This window comes from Dicentrarchus labrax, unplaced genomic scaffold, assembly GCF_905237075.1.
Source record: "Dicentrarchus labrax unplaced genomic scaffold, dlabrax2021, whole genome shotgun sequence".
NCBI classification, from domain to species: domain Eukaryota; kingdom Metazoa; phylum Chordata; class Actinopteri; family Moronidae; genus Dicentrarchus; species Dicentrarchus labrax.
The window spans coordinates 3,110,964-3,131,467 of record NW_026136724.1 but is presented as its reverse complement, the minus strand read 5'-3'; the positions used below and the strand labels follow the sequence as shown (position 1 = coordinate 3,131,467).

Below are 20,504 nucleotides of genomic sequence, written 5' to 3'. Positions count from 1 at the left end.
CCTCCCCCGCCTCTCCACAGATAAACACAACATGGCAGAAAGCCAGGATGAGCTCGTCCCCAAAAAAGGCACAGTGTGATCGTTGTTTGGAACTGGTTTGGTTTTGTGGCGTCCGACAGCGAACAAACCACGACCCACTGCACAGTTTGTTCCACAGCTGTTGCAACCAAAGGTAGCAGTACGACCAATTTATTCCAGCACCTCAAGCAGAGGCATGCAGCCGAGTGGGAGAAATGTTGCTCTCTGCGAGATATACAGGACCGCAGCCCTCAAACACCCGCTAAAAAACTGTCTACAAAAAAATCTATAAAAATCGTAAATGGGGTTTGGTGTGAAAAAATTGGAGATTTTATTTTTAAGCCATATCGCCCAGCCCTAGGCTAGTGGTAGTATGCCGCACTCTCTCTCTCGCTCTCTCTATGACCAGGAGCACATGTCACGACCTGCTGGGTCTTAACGTCACAGGACATCTCACATTTTGTATTTACACCTCTCATCATGCTGTCAAACAGCTCTCATTTCAGTTTCATGTATATGCGCTGGTTTATGTGTGCATGTTTCACATTAAAAGCCTACCTAAAGGGAGGAAAAATGCTCAATGTAAAGCACCAGTGCTGAAGAAGTTTAGTGTTCAGTGTTAGCTTCTGTCAAAGTACAAGCAAGTGGAATTAGTGAATGAAAACAGTATCTCTGTTAGAGTGTTGTAGTGATGGAATCCATCCAAGCTAACCCTGATGACATTATCAGGGCTATGTTTTTATACTTAAGAAAGCTCCCCTCAAGACAGAATAAGTGGCCGTTCAGATATTGCATCTGACAATGTGTAGCCTAGAAGCAATGAAGACTTGTTTATGCAGTGCCTTTTAGCCATCTGTCCCCAAATCTTTTCAAATTCATCCAGTCTGTCCTTTAGAATATGTCAGATTTTCTCCAGGTGGAGGGTGTCAGTGTTGTAATCCAAGAGTTAAAGGTTGGTGCATCTTTCTTTTTCCAAGAGAATGAGTTTCTTTGCACAGAGGAGACCATAGGACAGGTGATAATATTGTGCACTTTGTAGGTTTTTATTGTTTTCTCATGCCCCTATTATAATCAAGAGTGGATCTGGTATTGTATTGACTATGGACTAAACTGTATCAGACAGTGCCTGCCATTAGGGGAACAGGTGTTAACATATTTCAATACTCTATCCCAAATGTCCTCTCCTATTTCTATGCATACATTTCTATGTATTTGAAGAAGTCTTTCTTTGATTGCCCACATTTCTCCTGAAGCTGCTGAAACAATGCAAATGTACCCCAGATAAAATATAACCCTTACTCCTTCCAATGATCAAAGGTAGGAGTAAATTATGGATTTGCCGAAGTCTCAATGTAAAAGATGGCGCCATGAGCTTAAAATGTTTTGCTGTTTGTCTCCAAATCTAAACAGTACTGTGAATAATCGGGTTATAGTTATAGCTTGATTTTTTTAGATGAATGGATGACATTACAAGCACCAAGAGAGTAGGGTAAACAGTCCTCTCGCTCCATATCTAGCCAATTGGCAAGCACAATTGTCTTATCCAGCCAACAGGAGACACATGAAATGTACCAACACCGATACCCCACCAATGCTACATTGTACTCCTCATGATTGATAACTGAACTTGATTTGTAAAATCAGTTTCGCTTAAACAGCAGATTAAAATAGGAGCGGAACAGAACAGGGAGGCTATTTTTTAAACTAAAATATAAGTAATTGCACCCAACCAATTAAACCAGGTATAACTATGAATGAAGGCCTTTCTTTGCTGTATTTTGGCCTGTTTTAGTTAAAGGCCTGATTGTCTACAGTTGAGGTAAACAAACTCAAATGTACAGTTCTCGGACTTTATTAGGAGTGCAACTAGTGATTATTCAGCATTCACAAAGAGAGCACACAGACCATGTCTCCTTTATGGGACAACATCCCTGAGGAGAGGAGACAGAAATGGAAGCAGTCTGTGAAGGGTCAGTAAAGGATTAAGAAAGATTCTGACAGATAAAACGAAAACTAAATATAATTTTGGAATGTGTTTTTTGTTGTAAAAATTGTTATATTGCCTCATGCGATTCCTTTTTTGTGACATTTTAAAAGTGACAATTATGATAGAATTACAAAAACATTGCATTTCAGAAAGATTCATGTGAGAATGTTGTGACAGTCTGTCACAAGGTAAATTCCTCATTGAAACTGCTGTTGGGTCTTATGTCTTAGGGCAGACAGAGTAAAATGATTATTTAATAAAAAAATGAATGACCACTATGCTTGTGGTTTGACATGTTTTTCAGCCAACCACTTGAGTGAAAATGAACCTGCAGGGACTCTAATTTGCCTATAGATCCTCCTAAATTTTACACACTGGACAATTTGTGGATTTGTGTTTGTGTGTGTGTGTGTGAAGGCAAAGAGAGGTAAACAGGTGTGTCGGAAGCTGCTGGCAGAGTGTGAAGATATTCTGACTTTAAAGTTCTCTCCAAACTCTTAGCTACTGGTTTTCACTCCTACGTCTAGACAACAAGCTGTTTTTCCAAATTTAGAAACATGAACTCTCCCTTTCTTTCTTTCTTTGACAGAATTACACAAACACACACACACACACACCCCTCTCTCCCCTGTGTATTCCACCCTCAGTAGAGGTATTTTTATCCTGACTACTGCTGGAGTAGCCTTGGCTAACAACTTCTGTCACTTTGTTATGTGTGTGTGGACATATGGGGCTCTAGAGACATACAGACACACACACACACACACACACACACACACACACACACACACACACACACACACACACACACACACACACACACACACACACACACACACACACACACACTGTATACACACATAGCGGCAGCTTCTTATATCAGCCCTAGAAGTTGTTTATTGTGAATGTTATGTAAGCAGTTGGACATGCTGCCTGGGCTGTGTGGGAGCTTGTTTCACCTCAGCACTCTGATTGTGCCAGCAGAGACCCTGTAGCCCATCTGTTGAGTAGGAGCTCAACTGACCCACGTAGAAAAACTCCTTCTCTCCTCTCCACTACAAGATTTAAAAAAAATAAAATTAAATCAATTGAACTCCAGTGCCTAAAAGTTGCCCCAATCAGTAACTCTGGAGTATACAGATGACATGACCCACTGCCTCTCCAAACTTCCTTTAAATGAGCAGCTGTACAAAGTGACTATTGGGAATCTAAATTGACTGTTAAAATTTGAGTTTTTTTGCCTCAGGTCTATTCTGAAAATTATTTTGTTGTATAGTTTAACAGGACTATGACGTTTTCCAAACACCACCGTGTTTTTCCAGTTTATAAATCACACACAGACCTTAAAAAGTCTTCAGAAGCATTATAATTATATCCCTCAAAAAAGATCTTTGCACAAAGTTTGCTACTTCAGTGTACCATAGTAACACCTGACAAAAAGATCTAAAAACATTGAAGTATAATTACAAGCATTTACAAGTGTCAAAGGCTTTTATTGACAATTACATTAAGTTTTTGCAACACCTCTGCAGTTCGCCATGGCATGCTGTCAATTAACTTCTCGGCCACATCCTGACTGATGGCAGCTCATTCTTGCATAATCAATGCCTAGAGTTTGTCAGAATTTGTGGGGTTTTGTTTGTCCACCCGCTTCTTGAGGATTGACCACAAGTTCTCAATGGGATCAAGGTCTGGGGAGTTTCCTGGCCATGGACCCAAAACGTCGATGTCGAGCCACTTAGTGCCTTATGGCAAGGTGCTCCATCATGCTGGAAAAGGTATTGGTTGTCACCAAACTGTTCTTGGATGGTTGGGAGAAGTTGTTCTCAGAGGATGTTTTGGTACCATTCTTTATTCATGGCTGTGTTCTTAAGCAAAATTGTGAGTGAGCCCACTCCCTTGGCTGAGAAGCAACCCCACACATGAATGGTCTCAGGATGCTTTACTGTAGGCATGACACAGGGCTGATGGTAGCACTCACCTTTTCTTCTCCGGACAAGCTTTTTTCCGGATGCCCCAAAGAATCGGAAAGGGGATTCATCATAGAAAATGACTTTACCCCAGTCCTCAGCAGTCCAATCCCTGTACCTTTTGCAGAATATCAGTCTGTCCCTGATGTTTTTCCTGGAGAGAAGTGGGTTATTTGCTGCCCTTCTTGACACCAGGCCATCCTCCAAAAGTCTTCGCCTCACTGTGCGTGCAGATGCACTCACACCTGCCTGCTGCCATTCCTGAGCAAGCTCTGCACTGGTGGTGCCCCAATCCCGCAGCTGAATCAACTTTAGGAGATGGTCCTGGCGCTTGCTGGACTTTCTTGGGTGCCCTGAAACTTTCTTCACAACAATTGAACCTCTCTCCTTGAAGTTCTTGATGATCCGATATAAATGGTTGATTTAGGTGTAATCTTACTAGCAGCAATTTCCTTGCCTGTGAAGCCCTTTCTGTGCAAAGCAATGATGACTGCACGTGTTTCCTTGCAGGTAACCCTGGTTAACAGAGGAAGAACAATGATTTCAAGCACCTCACCTGTGTTAACGAGAGAATCACTGACATGATGTCAGCTGGTCCTTTTGTTTCAGGGCTGCAATGCAGTGGAAATGTTTTTTTGGGGGGATTAAGTTCATTTTCATGGCAAAGAGGGATTTTGAAACTATTGCAATTCATCTGATCACTCTTCATAACATTCTGGAGTATATGCAAATTGCCATCATAAAAACTGAGGCAGCAGACTTTGTGAAAATTAATATTTGTGTCATTCTCAAAACTTTTGACCACAACTGTATTAAAAAGTCCTAGATTTCATTTACAAAATATACAGATTAATGGGCAACTGTTTTAACAAAAACTTGAACTAATATATTTTTTGGCTATAGTTTGGCCTTTTATTGGATAGTGACAGCTGTAGATAGACAGGAAAGGTGGGTAGAGAGAGAGGGGATGACACACAGCAAAGGACCGCTGGTTGGTTCGAACTCAGACCCGTTGTATTCAGATGGTGGCAAATGGTAGCATAAAGACTGGAAACAGGTGGAAATGGCTAACCTGGCACTGTCCACATTTAAAAAATTCACCTACTAACAGCTCTAATGCTACAGTCTGCTTACCTTGTCTTTTATTTGAGTAAAACTTAGAGGTATGGAATACAGCAGTGAAATGCATAATTCTCCCAAGGAAGAAAAGACACACAACCTACTATTTCATTGTGTAGAACAACACCAACTCTGTGTATAACAATTATGCAAATCAGAAAATATCACAATTTATATCAGTTTCCCAGAGCCCAAGGTGATGCATTCAAATAGTTTCTTCTATTTTCAGCTCTAAACAACAATCTTCACTATAACACAGACTGTAACAGCTGAATTCACACTTCTTTCAAGAGTTAGATCCTCTAATGGCACAATCAGTTTCATGCTACAGTGTATGGGCCTCATTAGAAAAATCGTCAATCTCACTTTTTCCTCTTTCGAGAAATTGTGCATATACAGTGTAGATAAACTGCAATGGTGATATTTATCTTTTTGACCTCTCTGTTCTTCTCCTCGCCTCTCCTCTCCCCTACACTTCTCTAGTTTTTCTTGTCTTGACTTTGCCTTGCTACATTTTCACAGCTCTCTCTCATTAAATCAATGTAAGGTGTATTTTTAGCTGCTGCTGTCACCTCTGTACTCGCTGGCACACTGAGTGTTTGTGTGTGAAACTACCAGACCCATTAAGTTGATTTCATTCTGTTAAAAACAGAACCATGGACGACTGCCAACTTCACTTCTTCCTCTCTCCCTGTGTCTTCTTTTGTTGGTCAGAATCCCACTCAGGTCGGCACGGCCCTGCAGGTCTTCTATAACCTGGGCAGTCTAAGAGAGACCATCAGCTCTGTAGTGGGGGGTTACAGGACCACCATTCAGGACAACATCACCAGAGCTCTGGACATCAAGGGCCTGACACAGCCAGCCAATCCCAGAGGTAAGACCCAAGGAGGATGTGGTTCATGAAGAAGTTTTGCTCATACGCACACGGAAACACATTGGATACATTGTCCTCATTTCTAAAAGATGAGAGACAATAGCGTTTTATGATATGACCTAGTTCATGAGTTAACTTGATCCAAAATAGATTATTATACCATGTCCACAGAGAATAGTTTGGCTGAAGGGCGTGTGTTATTTTCATGGCGCTGATGTAGTGGCCACATCATCGTTCTAATTAATGCACACTACTTAACCAGCGCTGATTAGGCTAAGGATTCTTCAAGGATAAAGGAAATGTATTTGTCATTATACAGCCTTGTGTTGTATAACAAAATGAAAGTTTGCAGTTCCTTCATCTTACACAACAGATAATGAAATTTATATTAGAATAACATACATGTATAACAATATACACCGTTATTTATATACATATACATACCCAGCAGAGAATTCTACAGTGCACCTTTTGAATTTGCATCTGTTTTAAATGTAAACAGCAGCAACAACATAGTGTTGATAATATAACGTTATTTATGACTGCCTTCTTCTGGATGTTGATGGAGCAGGTCTCTGTTAAGATGTGGGCGCAACAGTTTCTGATTTCCTGTTGTTTGGCCAACCTGAATCCCATTTTGTGCACACCGGACATTAGCCAGGAGCAGCCTTAAGTCCAAGCTGGTCCAGCTTGGCTCCTATCCCGCCTCTCTTCCTCTCCTCCTGGGGCGACCACAGCAGTCACCGGTCTGGCTGGGTGGATTGTCCTCAAGGTCCGCTGCTCTTTAATCCAAAGCCCACACTTACTTTTCCAATGACTGTAGGCTATTTCTGTCATAGGTAATATGTGTTTGAGCAATAAAGCTAAGAGCAGATTAAAACAACAGAGAAGTTTGAAGGAGCTGAATACTAAGCCCTTGCTATAGTCAAAATCTCCTGATCCAGTCGATCTGAACAATTTTGGCTTAGCCCTTTAAAACTGAATCCAATCAGATATCATTCAATGATGTTTTCAGCAGTAAAGCCGAAAACGATACAGATTAAAAGAAAAATGTAGCAATAGTTCTAATGAGCTACTGGCCGCTGCATATATTGAGCTGTTGCCATGGCGAGACATGTCTGTTCTGTGTTGTCTTTTTTTCTTACATGATTCCTGTGAAACCAGTACCTTCATCCCATTTTATCACCAAACAAACACAACCCACACATGTAGTGAATTTCTCCCCCCAGGTGCACCAGGCAGAGCGGTGCTGCCAACACCAGGCAACACCGCGGCTTTCCGTGCTGCTCTGTGGACCAACCTGGAGAAACTGATGGACCAGATATGCGCTGCGTGCAGACAGGTACGTGGCTACCTGAGACCAATGACAACCTGTGCAGAGCATTGAATAAGACATTAAAAACAGAAACCGAGTGAGGCAGTCAGCAGGACTGATGAATAAGGTATGAAGTTTTCTTTGCTGTATTTTTTTCCAGGTGCAACATCTGCAGAAGGTCCTGATGAAGAAGAGAGACCCTGTCACTCACGTGTGCTTCATCGATGAGATTATCAAGGTGGGTGAGAACCACTGCTCTGCTTTGGGTGTAGTAGAAGTAATTACAGCTCATAATAAAAAAAAAAATATTTTCAATGTGGCCATTTAGATAATTAAAAAAAAATAGAAAATCAAGTTTTAGTATCAATGAATTGTCCTGTTTCTCACAAGCAACATAAAATATCCTCACATGCTTTCTCAGTCAAGTACGCATTACACCAGACCACTACTGAATGGCAGGAGCATGCATTCATTTGATGAAACACAACTTTGTTTAGTAATAAACCATTTAAGAACAATTTCAACTAAAATAATAGACACAGGGCCACACGATGGGATAAGAATGCAAGACCCCTCTTATTTGGTATTGTACTTTAGTGGTGCAAATTTATCACACTTAACAGCCAAAGTTTTAAAAGGTTAAATGTGTACATGGTTGCATAAACAAGATCAACAGCTTTTAGTATTAACTGATTTAATTACATTTTTTAAAAAAATGTCTCCAGAGGGAGCTGTTTGAAGACTGATGAATGTCCTTTAGGGATTTCACTTTGTCAGTGTTGGTTGGGTCTGAGGTCTACAAGTTTGAAAGTAAAAAAATTTTGAAGTTAAAAGAAGTGAGCTTACCAGATCTCTGTAGCTACTCCCCATCTCTGCTGCAGGCTACATTAGCCACTGTGGAGTTGAATTGTGTGTACAGTACTGTAGGCAGGAGGTTTTGAAGGAAGGAAGAAGGAATGCAATAAAAAAGATAGCTCTGGTTCTTCTGCATTGAATTTGATGCTTTTGTTCCTCCATCAGTTGTGCGTCCAACATTATTGGCTAGCAGGTCTAAACTGCTGAAATACCCTTCTAAAAAAGAGAGAGAAAAGAGAAAAAAAAGAATTTCCAATTTTGATCATTTATCACAAAATCTAAATACAAAACTAAGTCGGAAATCCCCTCTTGGTGTTGCAACTTTAAGGAAACACAAAAGGGGATACCGTCCCAAATACTGTAACTTTGAATTGCACAATAAAGGGTTCAGTTTACAAATATGGTGGACAGGAGGAATGATTACAGTGACCAGTTCTTTCAGTGTTTAAAGATATGGGAATATTGTATTAAGATAAACTTGAAAAACTCTGAACCTGGTCTAATAGGTAATGTAAAGCAATTTGTGATGAAATATGTAAAGATTATAAAATTAGTTTTACAGTTTTGTTAAATGTTATACTTTTTGTGAATGGGAAGATAGTTCTATTGAGAAGACAGCCAAAAGGCAAGTAAAGAAAGAACCTTGCAGCAACCTGGCAACAAGAACAGCGGGCTAGCGGCCCTCTGGACCCGGTCACGTAAATCCGGTAGTAGTATGAATAGTAGGGATGCACGATAACTTTTTTTAAAAACCGATACCGATAACCGATAACTTTCAGCTCCTAAAGGCCGATACCGATACCGATAACCGATAACATACACACATAAACATAATATATATGATCATGACCTAAGATCATGACATTAATACAATGAACAAACCCCAAAACACTTTTGTTTTTAAATGTTTAAATGTAAATGTTGATATTTATTTTTTCCAATGAAAAACTATTGGTTAGCCTCTCAAAAAAATTAATAAATAAAGGCCCCTTGAACTGATGCAAATACATGCAGCGGGATTACAAACCGAAAAAGTGTATTCCAGAAATTCAAAAAAATAAATATATATGGAAAATTGATGCACTGACACAAGTTAGATTTAAACACTTTTATGTAAACACAATCTGAAAAAGTGCATTACAACAATAACAATAAATAAAATGTGCATAATGCACTGACACAAGTTACACTTGTCTGTGTAAACAAACTGAAAAAGTGCATTCCATAGTAACAAAAATTAAGTTGAAATGATTTTGGCTTATGGTTCCATTCAAATGAATACCTTTTCACTAAAGTAAATGAGGTTCAGTTGTTTGATCGAGAGAGAGAGAGAGAGAGAGAGAGAGAGAGAGAGAAAATTCCGCTAGCATTGTCAACCATAGCCACCATAGCCATGTGCGCACCAGAGCCAATCACTGCAGAGCCCACCCCCACAACACACCTTAAGAAACACGCTGATCCAACGTTATACCTGCAGCGGCGTGAGCGGCTTTATACCTGCAGCGGGTTTTGCCGGCTGTTCGGTCGCGTTCTGTGCATCTAAACTGACTGTTGTGGATTACTGACACTGAACGAGTCAGGACCGAGTCTGTTCCGGTCTGAGGAGATCCGGATACGCGAGGACAACAAACTGGAATCGGAATCTGTGGATGTTCGTCTGTAGCTAGCTGCTACACCTTCAAACACAACCTCATTTGGCCATCCATGAAAAAGCTACTTAACCTCCCACTTTTCTATAGCAATACATACATCCTACGGGCACTGCACTAGTTTGTTACAAATAACAAGCGACCTGTCTTCTTCAGAAACTTTGTAAAAGTCCCACACAATCGACGCCGTGTTGTCTGTTTTCAAAGCACGCTGTGCTGCATTCACAGTGTAACTGAAATTCCCTGTTCCCACATTTGGTAGTCGTTCTTTCGGCCTTGTTTAGTTTGTGTTTCTATTGTTTATGTGGAAAATGTGGAAAAATACTGTGGATATCAATTCAAGTCAGCAACTACCAAAATTATGACCAAGTTTTTTTTCCGACATTAGGGGGTATTCTTGAATTTTTCCAGGCAGAAAGAGTTTTTCTGATTATGCCAATGTCACTTGAACACAGCATTCACTGCAGGCCATTCAGGTCTCTTAGTGAGAGCGGGGCACTGCCGTGCTGACAAAATTATATATGTTATCGGGGCTATTCGTCATGATATCGGACTTATCGGAATGACGTAATAACTTCCTTTATAATTATCGTGCACCCCTAATCAATAGTTATCATGGCAGCCATTAACACATTATTATGACCATCATCAGTGTCTCACTCTCTTACCTCCACAGAAACCTAGATATACAAATCAGAGCAGGAGACTGTTACTATGGAAACAAAGCTCTCACCAATTACCCAGAGATGGAGGTGTGAGTTGGAGACCTAATGACATGTCTAAATGCAAGGCTCCTCGGCAGAACAGCTGCACTATCACTCTTCACTGTCATGGACCAGAGTGCCAGAGTGCCATGTGTCCACAGTGAAATGATGCTGTCAGCAGTTACATCTTAATGTGGAGTAGCTGTGTCAAAATAAATGTATTAAAACAGATGAGAAGGAAAGAAAGAGAAGCATTCAGACACCTGATATGTGGATTGTGACAAATGAGCTGTGGCGTAAACGCACAAACCCTCACATTCAGTATATTCAGGGTAGCTGTTATACCTATCCCCAGGGCTTTTTTCTGCGTAGTTACACAGGTTAGTACGCTCTCTTGCACCTTTTTTTTCCTGAAACCTGGGATCACTTGTTTTGTCCTCCCTCAATCATGGTTTCTTCACGATAGCAATTAACCCACCACCCACTCTACACTCTACAGGGAGAGAAAAACAAACTCTTCTGCTTTTGAAAGCCATTGAAAGGAGATCATTCATACTTTATTTGCTCCAGGTTGTATTATTGTGACTCTCTTCTTTTGCTGGTACAAAACGCTCTACCAGACTATTAACATGCTCAAATAGAGCATTGCTGCTGCCACAATCTGATCATTTTAACAGTAAGTAAGACCCACCCCTTCTGCTCCTGGAGTCTGAAGTCCCTTCAAGTGCGGGAGAGCATTTACTTTCAAACAGATACAGGTACATTTATATTTTACAGATATAGACAATTAATTAATTACACAACACCTAAGGATACAAGCATCCTGCAATCAGCGCGTGATTGGAAATTGGAAGTGGACCTTGATAAGAAGCTTGTGTTTCCCCCAGAAATAGTAGCTACGACACTCCGGCCAGACATGGTCCTGTGGTCTCCAACAACAAAACTGGCATATGTTGTGGAATTAACAGTACCATGGGAAGATGGGGTTGAAGAGGCTTATGAGAGGAAAAAGAACAAATATTCCGATCTGGCAGCTGAAGCATCCCAGAACGGCTGGAAGACCAACATCTTCCAGTAGAGGTGGGATGCAGGGGATTTGTTGCGACATCTACCACCAGTCTGCTGAGAAAAATAGGGGTGAAGGGTCGCTCTCTCCAACAGGCCATCCAGTCCATGTCAAGTGCTGCTGAAAAAAGCAGTAACTGGCTCTGGATCAAGCGTAAGGACCCCAACTGGGCAGAGACAGATGTTATGCGGTCAGGCTTAGGCCCGACTCAGGGAGAAGGATGACCCTGCCATGCAGAGCCCATTAGGGATATGGAGGGTATGGCATGGAGGGGGGTGTACCTGGGACGCTGGGTACACCGTTGAGCCTTCTGGAGACGTTGTGGGCTTCAATTGAAGCAGGGTGCCCACCTGATGACCCCAATGACATAGCTTACCCTCCTTTTCACCACTCCACACCAACTGCTACTGTCAAGTGTTTCCTTCTAAAGGGATTGAAGCATCTCGTTCTATTAGCTTTACTAATTAAAACTGTAGTGAAAAGTGTGTATGTTGTTGGTATAATGTCAAAATTACTATGAACAGACCCTTTTCATTGTCTGTATTTGCAACAGCTCGCGGAAAAAAAGGAGAACTGGACACTGTAGTGAAGCGCTGCTGCAGCTGCGACACACAGCTCGTGCAGGCAGTGTGGCTGATGTAATATGTTAACATGGGCGTCCAAATAAAAAGCAAGACGTTTCGCCACGCACACTCCCTGCAAACAAAGGCAGTGTGATTGCATGGATTTGCTTCCATTCAGCCAGAAGAGCATTTGTGAGGTCCAACACTGAACACTTGGGTGATAGGGTTTGGCTCGCAGTCGGCGTTCCAGTTCATCCTAAAGGTGTTGGATTGGGTGGAGGGCTCTGTCTAGGTGTGTCAAATTCTTTCACACCAAACTGGGAAAACAATTTCTTTATGTAGCTGGTTTTGTGCCAACGTGGGCATTGTCATGTTGAAACAGGAAAGGGAAAAACACAGACTGCTGCCACACAGTTAGAAGCACACTGTTGTCTAAAATGTCATTATATACTCTAGGACTATGAGTTCCCTTCACTGGAAGCTAAGGGTCACAGACCAAGCTAGTATACAGTATCTGCTATTTCTGTTCTTCTTCTGTTCTACTCACATGCAGTTGGTTCATTAAGAAAGAAGAACTGAGAGACAAAGGTAACAGTGAAGGTGCACAAAGTGGAGGAAGTGGGGAGGAGAGGCCAGACAGCTGGACAGCAGACCTGCACCAGGCTTCTCTAATGGAGGATTAGGGGAGACTATACAGACACGCATGTCCAATCCCATTAGATAATTAAAGCACTTTCCTTAGTCAGGGCCTGTGTGTTGAACTGTGAGTGTGTATTGGTGTCCTTGCCAGTGTGACAGCACTTACTGCTCTTTTCCTCCATTATTACTAGTTACACAGAACAGTTTTGCTCCAGTTCACTCTAGCTATTATTGCTGTATTATAGTCAAATAATAAATAATTTCTTTGTTGCTTTGGAGTGCAGCTACCACCTTGAGCCTTCAGTTTATTTTACAACAGAATTGTTTCAAACAATAACACCAAAAGACTAGGCTTCTCTGCTGATACGGCTATCTTAACTTAACTCATCCATATCTCTGTAGTTCATTCAGTCTTGAGTAATAACCTCTTCCACTCCACCCCTCCCAACAGTAATCCCATTTTCTTTGGGTTGGGGAGGGGTGTGTATGGTATATAAGGGCTTAGAGCATTATGATAAAGTATATGATAGCCATTTCTATGCTCAATTATGTGTCATAAGTCAAAAAGTGATTTTAAAAAAGTCATAAAATCCCCCAAAATACCACATAAGGACACCAAGACCTTGAGGAACACCAATTGCATTTTTTTTCGGTTGGATGGTGAGCACTTCTGTTCTGGAAATTGCCCAGAAAGCACCTTATTGTCAATATACCTAAGCTTGTCACATATCCTCTGGATGCTTTTGATCTGTAGTTTCTGGTTGTACAGTTTCATGAGGCTATGATTATCCTAGCATTCACAATAGGTCATTTTATACAATGAAATGGTCTCACTCCAATAAAATGGCTATTATGGGCACTGACAACTCCACAAGAGAAGCAGCTTTCCGGTCATACCCAATTTATGCAATTCTAATACTGTTTGTGGACCCCAGTATACAGAAATACTCAAGTACATTAGGGAAAACAGTTGCCAAAAACTCCATGACATTAGCGTAAAGGCTGTGAAGGGGAGACTCATGGGTACCCACTAAAATAATTTTAATTCAGATAGCTTAAGGTCAGAGGTCAAGGGACTCCTTTGAGAATAGCCATGCTAGTTTTTCCATCGCCAAAATGTATCCTAACTTTTTTTTGTTATTTAGCCTCCATCCCAACACCCTTTACATAGTTACTGCTACAACCATGCTACAACTGCTACAACCTCTGAAAGACAGTAGGACTTCAGCGTCCGCACAGAATGGAGGAAATTAGGCCACGCTCAAGTCTCTTGTCAATATGTGAATATGAGGATTCTCAAGCAGTACTAACAGGTGTGTGTATCCAACAGATGGGTAAACAGCCTCATCACATCGGAACATACAAGAACAGGAACAAACAGGATCAGTTTACATTTTCAAAAGGTTAAAGGTGTGAAACGAAAAAGTGAATGTTCAGAGCCATCATCAGGACAACTTGCAGTGTAATTTTAGAAACTTAAATAGGCAATCAGACAATTAGCAATGGCTGATCAGGAAAAAGGTGGTAAGAGTGAGAAGGTGTTTGAAGAACATCCACTAATCAGTGTGTTTCTCTTCTTTCCACTTGATGACAGGATGGTCAGCCTGATATCCTCTACACCTTCTGGAATGACGTAACCAACACACTTAGTGAGGAGTTTCACAGAGCAACTGAAGGTGAGCCGGATCCTTTTCCTTCCCCTTGGTCTCCACGACAACTGCCAGTTTAATTATGAGAACTGCTCATTCAGGGCAAAAATGAATTACTCAAAGAGCATAAATCTAAAGCTAGCTGCTTCACCACCAGCAGCACTACCGACTAGTGGGAGGCTTCATTTAGTGAGCCATAATCATCGGGCTGTAACAAGAGCACAGTTAACAGCAGGGAATCAATGGGGCTGCAAGTAATAAACAGCCTGTTGTTCATGGAGCACTGAATCAGCGTATGCCGGTGGTACAACCTTGCTTTGTATTAAGTCACTGCTTGCAATTGCATCAACATGCCATGATCATTGGAACACTAAATTTAAGAATAATCAGCCAAGTCGTTTTTAGTTACTAGTTGTTTAGAAGACAATGTTTTCCAGTGTGTATTTAAAAAATGATAAAAACTGAAACTAATACACAGCTCACCTAACCAGACTGCGCTAGATGTTTTGAAATATACTTGGCAGGTGATTGGATCAACTATCTGTCTATCACGGCGAACTTCAACCAATCAGATCAACACACCATATAACTTAGTCATATACTTGTAACCATATAACAAGTGCGAAGCTTGAAGCTTGGCAAGATGGATTGTTGCATGATTTCCTAATCTTGCAAGACCAGCTCGCTGGCAAAGTTACACCTGTAGCGTGACGTAGCCTGATATAACCTGTTCAACACCGAGCCCCAGTCAGCTGCTTTCACAATGTTTGATATGTTGTTAGCAACAATTTCTCCACCTAAAAAAACTCTGGCAGGTTATAGCTAGTCTCCTCACAGGATCCCCACACTCTTTAAACTCAGGACTGTTCATGATAAAGTCATTAATAATAATAACTGTCAGGCATGTACGATTCCATAGCTCGGTCAATCTGCTTTTTTCATATTTCTTCCTCCAATACTTGATTTTAGTGTAATTTACCTGATTACCGATTACCAACCAACTTCATTGTCTGTATTCGTATCTGCACTCGGAATGGGTGAGGCTGAAATCAGATGAACAAAATATCACAAAATGTGGCTGCTGAGATAGAGGCTGTTTGAAGATGTGGTATTTGTGAGATTATTTTAATGGATTTTGGAACTTTAGTGAAGAAATGCTGAATAGCTGTGTTGAGTTTACCACTGTTATAGTTGAGTTCTTCAGTTGTCTCAAATGTGTCTTTTAACAGTGTGTATGTGAATATGTCCTGGGCTTCTCAACTGATTGGTTAGGGTTAGGGTTAAACACGCTGTCTGATTTCCATTTGGTCCATTGTAATGCAAATTGCGTGCTACCAAGATAAGCAACTGTTTGTGAGTTGTTTCTGCTGTTTTCACCATTAAACTAATAAGCCCAGGCTCCCTTAAGAAAAATGCATAATTTTAAAAGTTGTTGAGTGAGGAGGAACTTGGCTATTACTGTTTGGCCGGGGGTTAAAACAACAATACAGTTGGTCTTTGCAAAGGAAATTATGTCCGTGTTTATTTGCATATAGACCTGGGAACTCTAGAACGATGTAGAGACGCATTCTAATGCCCGATGTGAACTGACGTAGGTAGAACTTTCAACTTGTGATCAGACCACCCAAGACTCATGGTATGCCATATAAACGGGGCCAATGAGAAATAATGTATGTACACAAATGTTCATTTCAGTAATGTTCTCCCACACCCTGTGATGATGGTATGGATGCCTGGTTGAGAACTACTAATCTAGTCTTATTTAACAAAAAGAATACACTTTTAAATACATATAGGAAACATCTCAAGTTTAAATAGTTGATTTTAATGAGAACAAAAAAATAAATATATATATAAAAATATTTTTAAAAATGCCAATATTGACCACAAATAACTGAAGCCCTGGAGCTAACTAAGTCTGATTAATAAGGATCTAAAATAGATTAAACTGAAGAGTATTTATACGTCTTCCTACTCACAAAATGAAAGTATCTGCTGAGGCTGCCTGTGTGAATCTAAGGGGAGCTCATAGAGGCTCTTGCACTGCCTTGGAGAGATACAGTTGTTGAGAGATATTGGTGATTTTGCATCCACGCATTCCAACATCTTTCTCCTTTCTGCTATGAAGTCCAACATGCAAACAAACGTGGAGTGTATTCAGTTCAAGGTTTTGTCAGTGATTGCAGTACACAAGCATCAATAAGAGGAATTGATCCTTTTCAAGTGTTTCTCAGGAATTGAAAATTTTGGACCTGGTTGTAAATGGGAGCTGATTGTTGTTTCACCTCCCTTATCATCTCTCTCTTGTTCCTCTCCTCACCAGAGTCTTTCTGTATGTAGTCAGTTGTGAAATAAAGCAATAAATGAAATGAAAGGACTCAAAAAAAAAAAAAAAAAGCTTAATTATTCTAACAATAACACCTCACACACACATACACATGGAGATCACATGGAGGCGTTTCAGTAGAGAGTTGTCTGATTACAGGGAATAACAAAGTGAGAACAGGAGAGGCGGATTTGGCTCCTCTCTAACATACTTGGCTTCACACTCGCACTTTACTGAAAAACCTGCAGTTTCTCTCGTGTGCGTGCGTGCGTGTGTGTGTGAGAAGATATTCTGGAACAAAAATAAATAAGGAGGAGTGAGGTGCTTGTTAATGAGTAATATGGAGGCACGTTTGTATAAGCCTTAGTTTCCCTTTTCTTGTTGTTCTCCCGCTTTTCTTTTCATTCTTTGTTATGGTAGATTAAATGATGAGGCTGATGATATTAGAACACTAAATGTATCTGCTAACTAGTACTGTGTGTATCCAAAGCCTGATATATCTTATTCCTCTGTGCCATAGAGCTCCATTGTTGTCCAAAAACTGTTAGAAACACATGAATGAGCCACACTGTTGCACTTGTTGACATCATTACAATTAACACACACACTGTAGTTTATTTTGTCTCAGTCCCACACACCTACGGCTTCAAATACGAACTAGATTAAACTGCTGCTAAAAATAGTCTGCTACAAATGCACTATTTCACACTGCTTTAGTAATGGGTTTTTTTTAAGCCTTTTTAAAATAATGAAAGTATGTATTCATGAGCCATTTTTATATGATTTACATCCCGAATAGGCAATGGGTGCTCCACCAGTTTAGCATTGTACTCCTGTTACACTGGAGGATCAAAAAAGGATCAAGATTGATACAGCAGAAACCTGGCTTCTACATTGCCCACAATGCATCTCTATCATGGTCAGAGATTCAGCAGGTGTGTCGTGGCTAGCCACAAGCTAGTGTAGTTTTTGGCCCCAACCGACGCTGACTCAAGTGACATCACTTGAGGACATCTATCAGACTTCACACAGCTCCCTCAGGAGACACTAAGGGTTTTATACAGTTTTCTTTACATATGCAGTAGTACTCCTCAGCCAAGTGTAAACCCACTGTGATGCCACTCATTGGTTTGTGGACAACCATTTTGAAGCCTCAAGTTCGGCAATATAGCTGTCGCCATAACTGGATGAGAGCGTGGAGCTGGTGGGTGATACTACTACTGGTGGTTACTGCAAGTTGGTTGTCACTCCGTTTTTAAGCTGGCTAAAATGACGACTCACCTGGTAACACACGTCTCATATCAGTACACTAAATATGAAAATATTTCACAAGGGAAGGGAGAAACGGTCAACACAATAACAGAATCTTGATCCATATTTGATCAGCACTGCCTAGTTTGACCGTTTGATCGGAGTTTGGAGCGTTGAGCTGGATGGACTCACTGAGAATGACCTGTCAATCACAAGGTAGCCACGCCCTAAAACACATCATGCTTTATTGTCTGTTTTCTTCTCAATGGGACCATCATTTACTAAATGTTTAATGTATGGTGGAGTTCCCCATTAAAAAGGCTAACACATTGCTGGTTTTGGTCTTATCATGGGATTTGTTGACTGTAAGAAAAACACAGAATAGCCTCTGTCCTAATTTTATACATGAGAATACACAATGAGAATGACATTTTTCCTGAAAGGAGGAGGAATTACTTCTAGGTGGCATTTTTCTGTAGCCCACGCATGTAAGGGAGGTGTTCTGTTTTTATGTATAATGACCACTTGCCGAGTGACTATGAAGGTTTGCTTCCAACATCAAGCCTGCTCTCTGACTCGTCATCGCCTTATATCAAAGCTCCCCTTGTTACCTTTTTCCTCTTTCTAGCTCCTCCATCTTCCCTTGCTGCTGGATGTGGATATAATGATATCATTATTCCCTTTCTGTCTGTGTGTCTGTCTGTGTGTCTGTCTGTCTGTCAGTCTTTCTCATGCCAACCTCCTCTAGCTTCACTTGCCTTTATTCCTCTAGTCTTTATTATATCCCCACCTATTATAGGATAGGTTACATGTCATTGAACCTACATGAGGAAATAAAAGTGTCACCACAGCAGTCAGAGATCAATAATTTATTATAGGTTAGAAAGTTATTATATACAATAAGAAGCGTGTGGTAGAACCAAAAAAGCTAAAGCAAACGTCTTTCCTTTTCTCTTTCTCACCTTTCTCTATCTCCATCACTGTAGAATGTACTGTCAGATCTTCTGGGAAGAAATGTTCTGTCCACTTCTCACTTATTTCCAGCCATGTTTCTCCCCTCCCAGTGCGCCCATACTGTACCGTTTTCTTGATACCATTTTAAAAATTAGATTTATAATAATTAAGCAGAAGAAGCTGAGCGAACAGCCTGCATTAAATGAAAGACTGATAAAACCAACAAAGCTGCAACAATTGAAAAAAATGAGTATAGGTCCTAAAACTAGCTCATTCATAAGAAAAGAAAGTATAGTATGCATGTTACCTCACTAATAGAGACTGGAGTCAAGGCAGCCCTTTTTTTCTAAGTCCCTGACCATTATAGAGTGCTGCAGGAATGAGTCCTAAAACCCTGAACTGAGTTTTTATTTTTGGCTTTGCCCACCCGTTTCCTCAGTGCCTCAGCCTGTGTCTTTTTTTTCTCTTTAGCCTCGTCCTTCCTGAAGCAGGCATTTGAAGGTGAGTATCCAAAGCTGTTGCGACTTTACAACGAGCTGTGGCGCCGCCTGCAGCAGTACAGCGCCAGCCTGCAGGGGGCGCTAACAAGCGGTGGAGGGATGGACGCATCTCTGGACATCACGGCCACTGAGGCAGACAGTCAGGACCTCTTCACACACGGCAAACAGGACTACAAGTGAGCAGACACAAAGACAGCAACATAATCAGCCACTTCAGGGTGTGATCACACCTAGGTGCTTTTTTGTTTGGTGTGAACCAGGGTGGAAAAATTTATTTTGGAACACACTGAGTGAACAAGCTTCAGATCTTGTAAAGGCTCTCTCAATCACAAGCAGAGTTTTGGTCCTGGCCAAGCTGGAAATATTGGAACCATTGAATGGGAACACATCCAGCATCAGTCCCTATAACTGAGCATCGGGGACTGGTTTGTCCGATCCTCATTGTAACTTAACGTCTAGAGGTGTCTGTACAGACCCAACCCCTAAGTAGGAGTCGCTCACATTCTGCGTCTGAAATCACCCTCTATTTACTATGTAGTGTAATATAACATCTGCCTTTTCATTTGAGTGTGTGAATTCTGAGTGTAAATATTATGGTCTGTATCAGTATCCTTAAAAATTCCCACAATTGAAAAAAATATAAATAAAATAGTGTCCGTTGCATGTAGATTACTTTCTTCTAACAATACCACAATGCACTCTCAATAGGGTCACTTCTGTTACATGGGAAGTAGGCAGTGGTTGAATATTTTTTTTAACACAGCCTGGCACTACACAGTGGGGGAAAACAGTTGAAGAAATTTAGATTTTTGGTTGTTAATAGTTGCAGTTTAACACAGTTTCAATAATTTTCCTAATTTCCTGTGAGTTGTAATTGTCAGTATGGTAGATCAGTGCTAATTCTGATTTTATTCATACTATTTTAACTAAAATGCCACGGGTCTTGGTTTCCTTGATCATCAAATGTGAAATGTATCCATTGGCCCGTTCTTCTCTTTCTCCCAGCGTTGACATTTCTGTACAGTTTTTGCAGCAAGTGCATTTGTAGATCAGTTCTATCCAGCT

At 40.8% G+C, this 20,504-nt stretch overlaps 1 protein-coding gene across 1 annotated transcript in view; it reads left to right on the top strand.

Moving 5' to 3' along the window:
- Positions 1–20,504, top strand: part of cog5 (component of oligomeric golgi complex 5) — a 71,678-nt gene that overhangs the window by 33,354 nt on the left and 17,820 nt on the right. Inside the window, exons 8-12 of the mRNA XM_051391699.1 lie at positions 5,809–5,968; positions 7,198–7,310; positions 7,444–7,521; positions 14,354–14,435; positions 19,411–19,615. Coding sequence (XP_051247659.1) covers positions 5,809–5,968; positions 7,198–7,310; positions 7,444–7,521; positions 14,354–14,435; positions 19,411–19,615 — 638 coding nt within the window. The remainder of the gene's footprint in view (positions 1–5,808; positions 5,969–7,197; positions 7,311–7,443; positions 7,522–14,353; positions 14,436–19,410; positions 19,616–20,504) is intronic.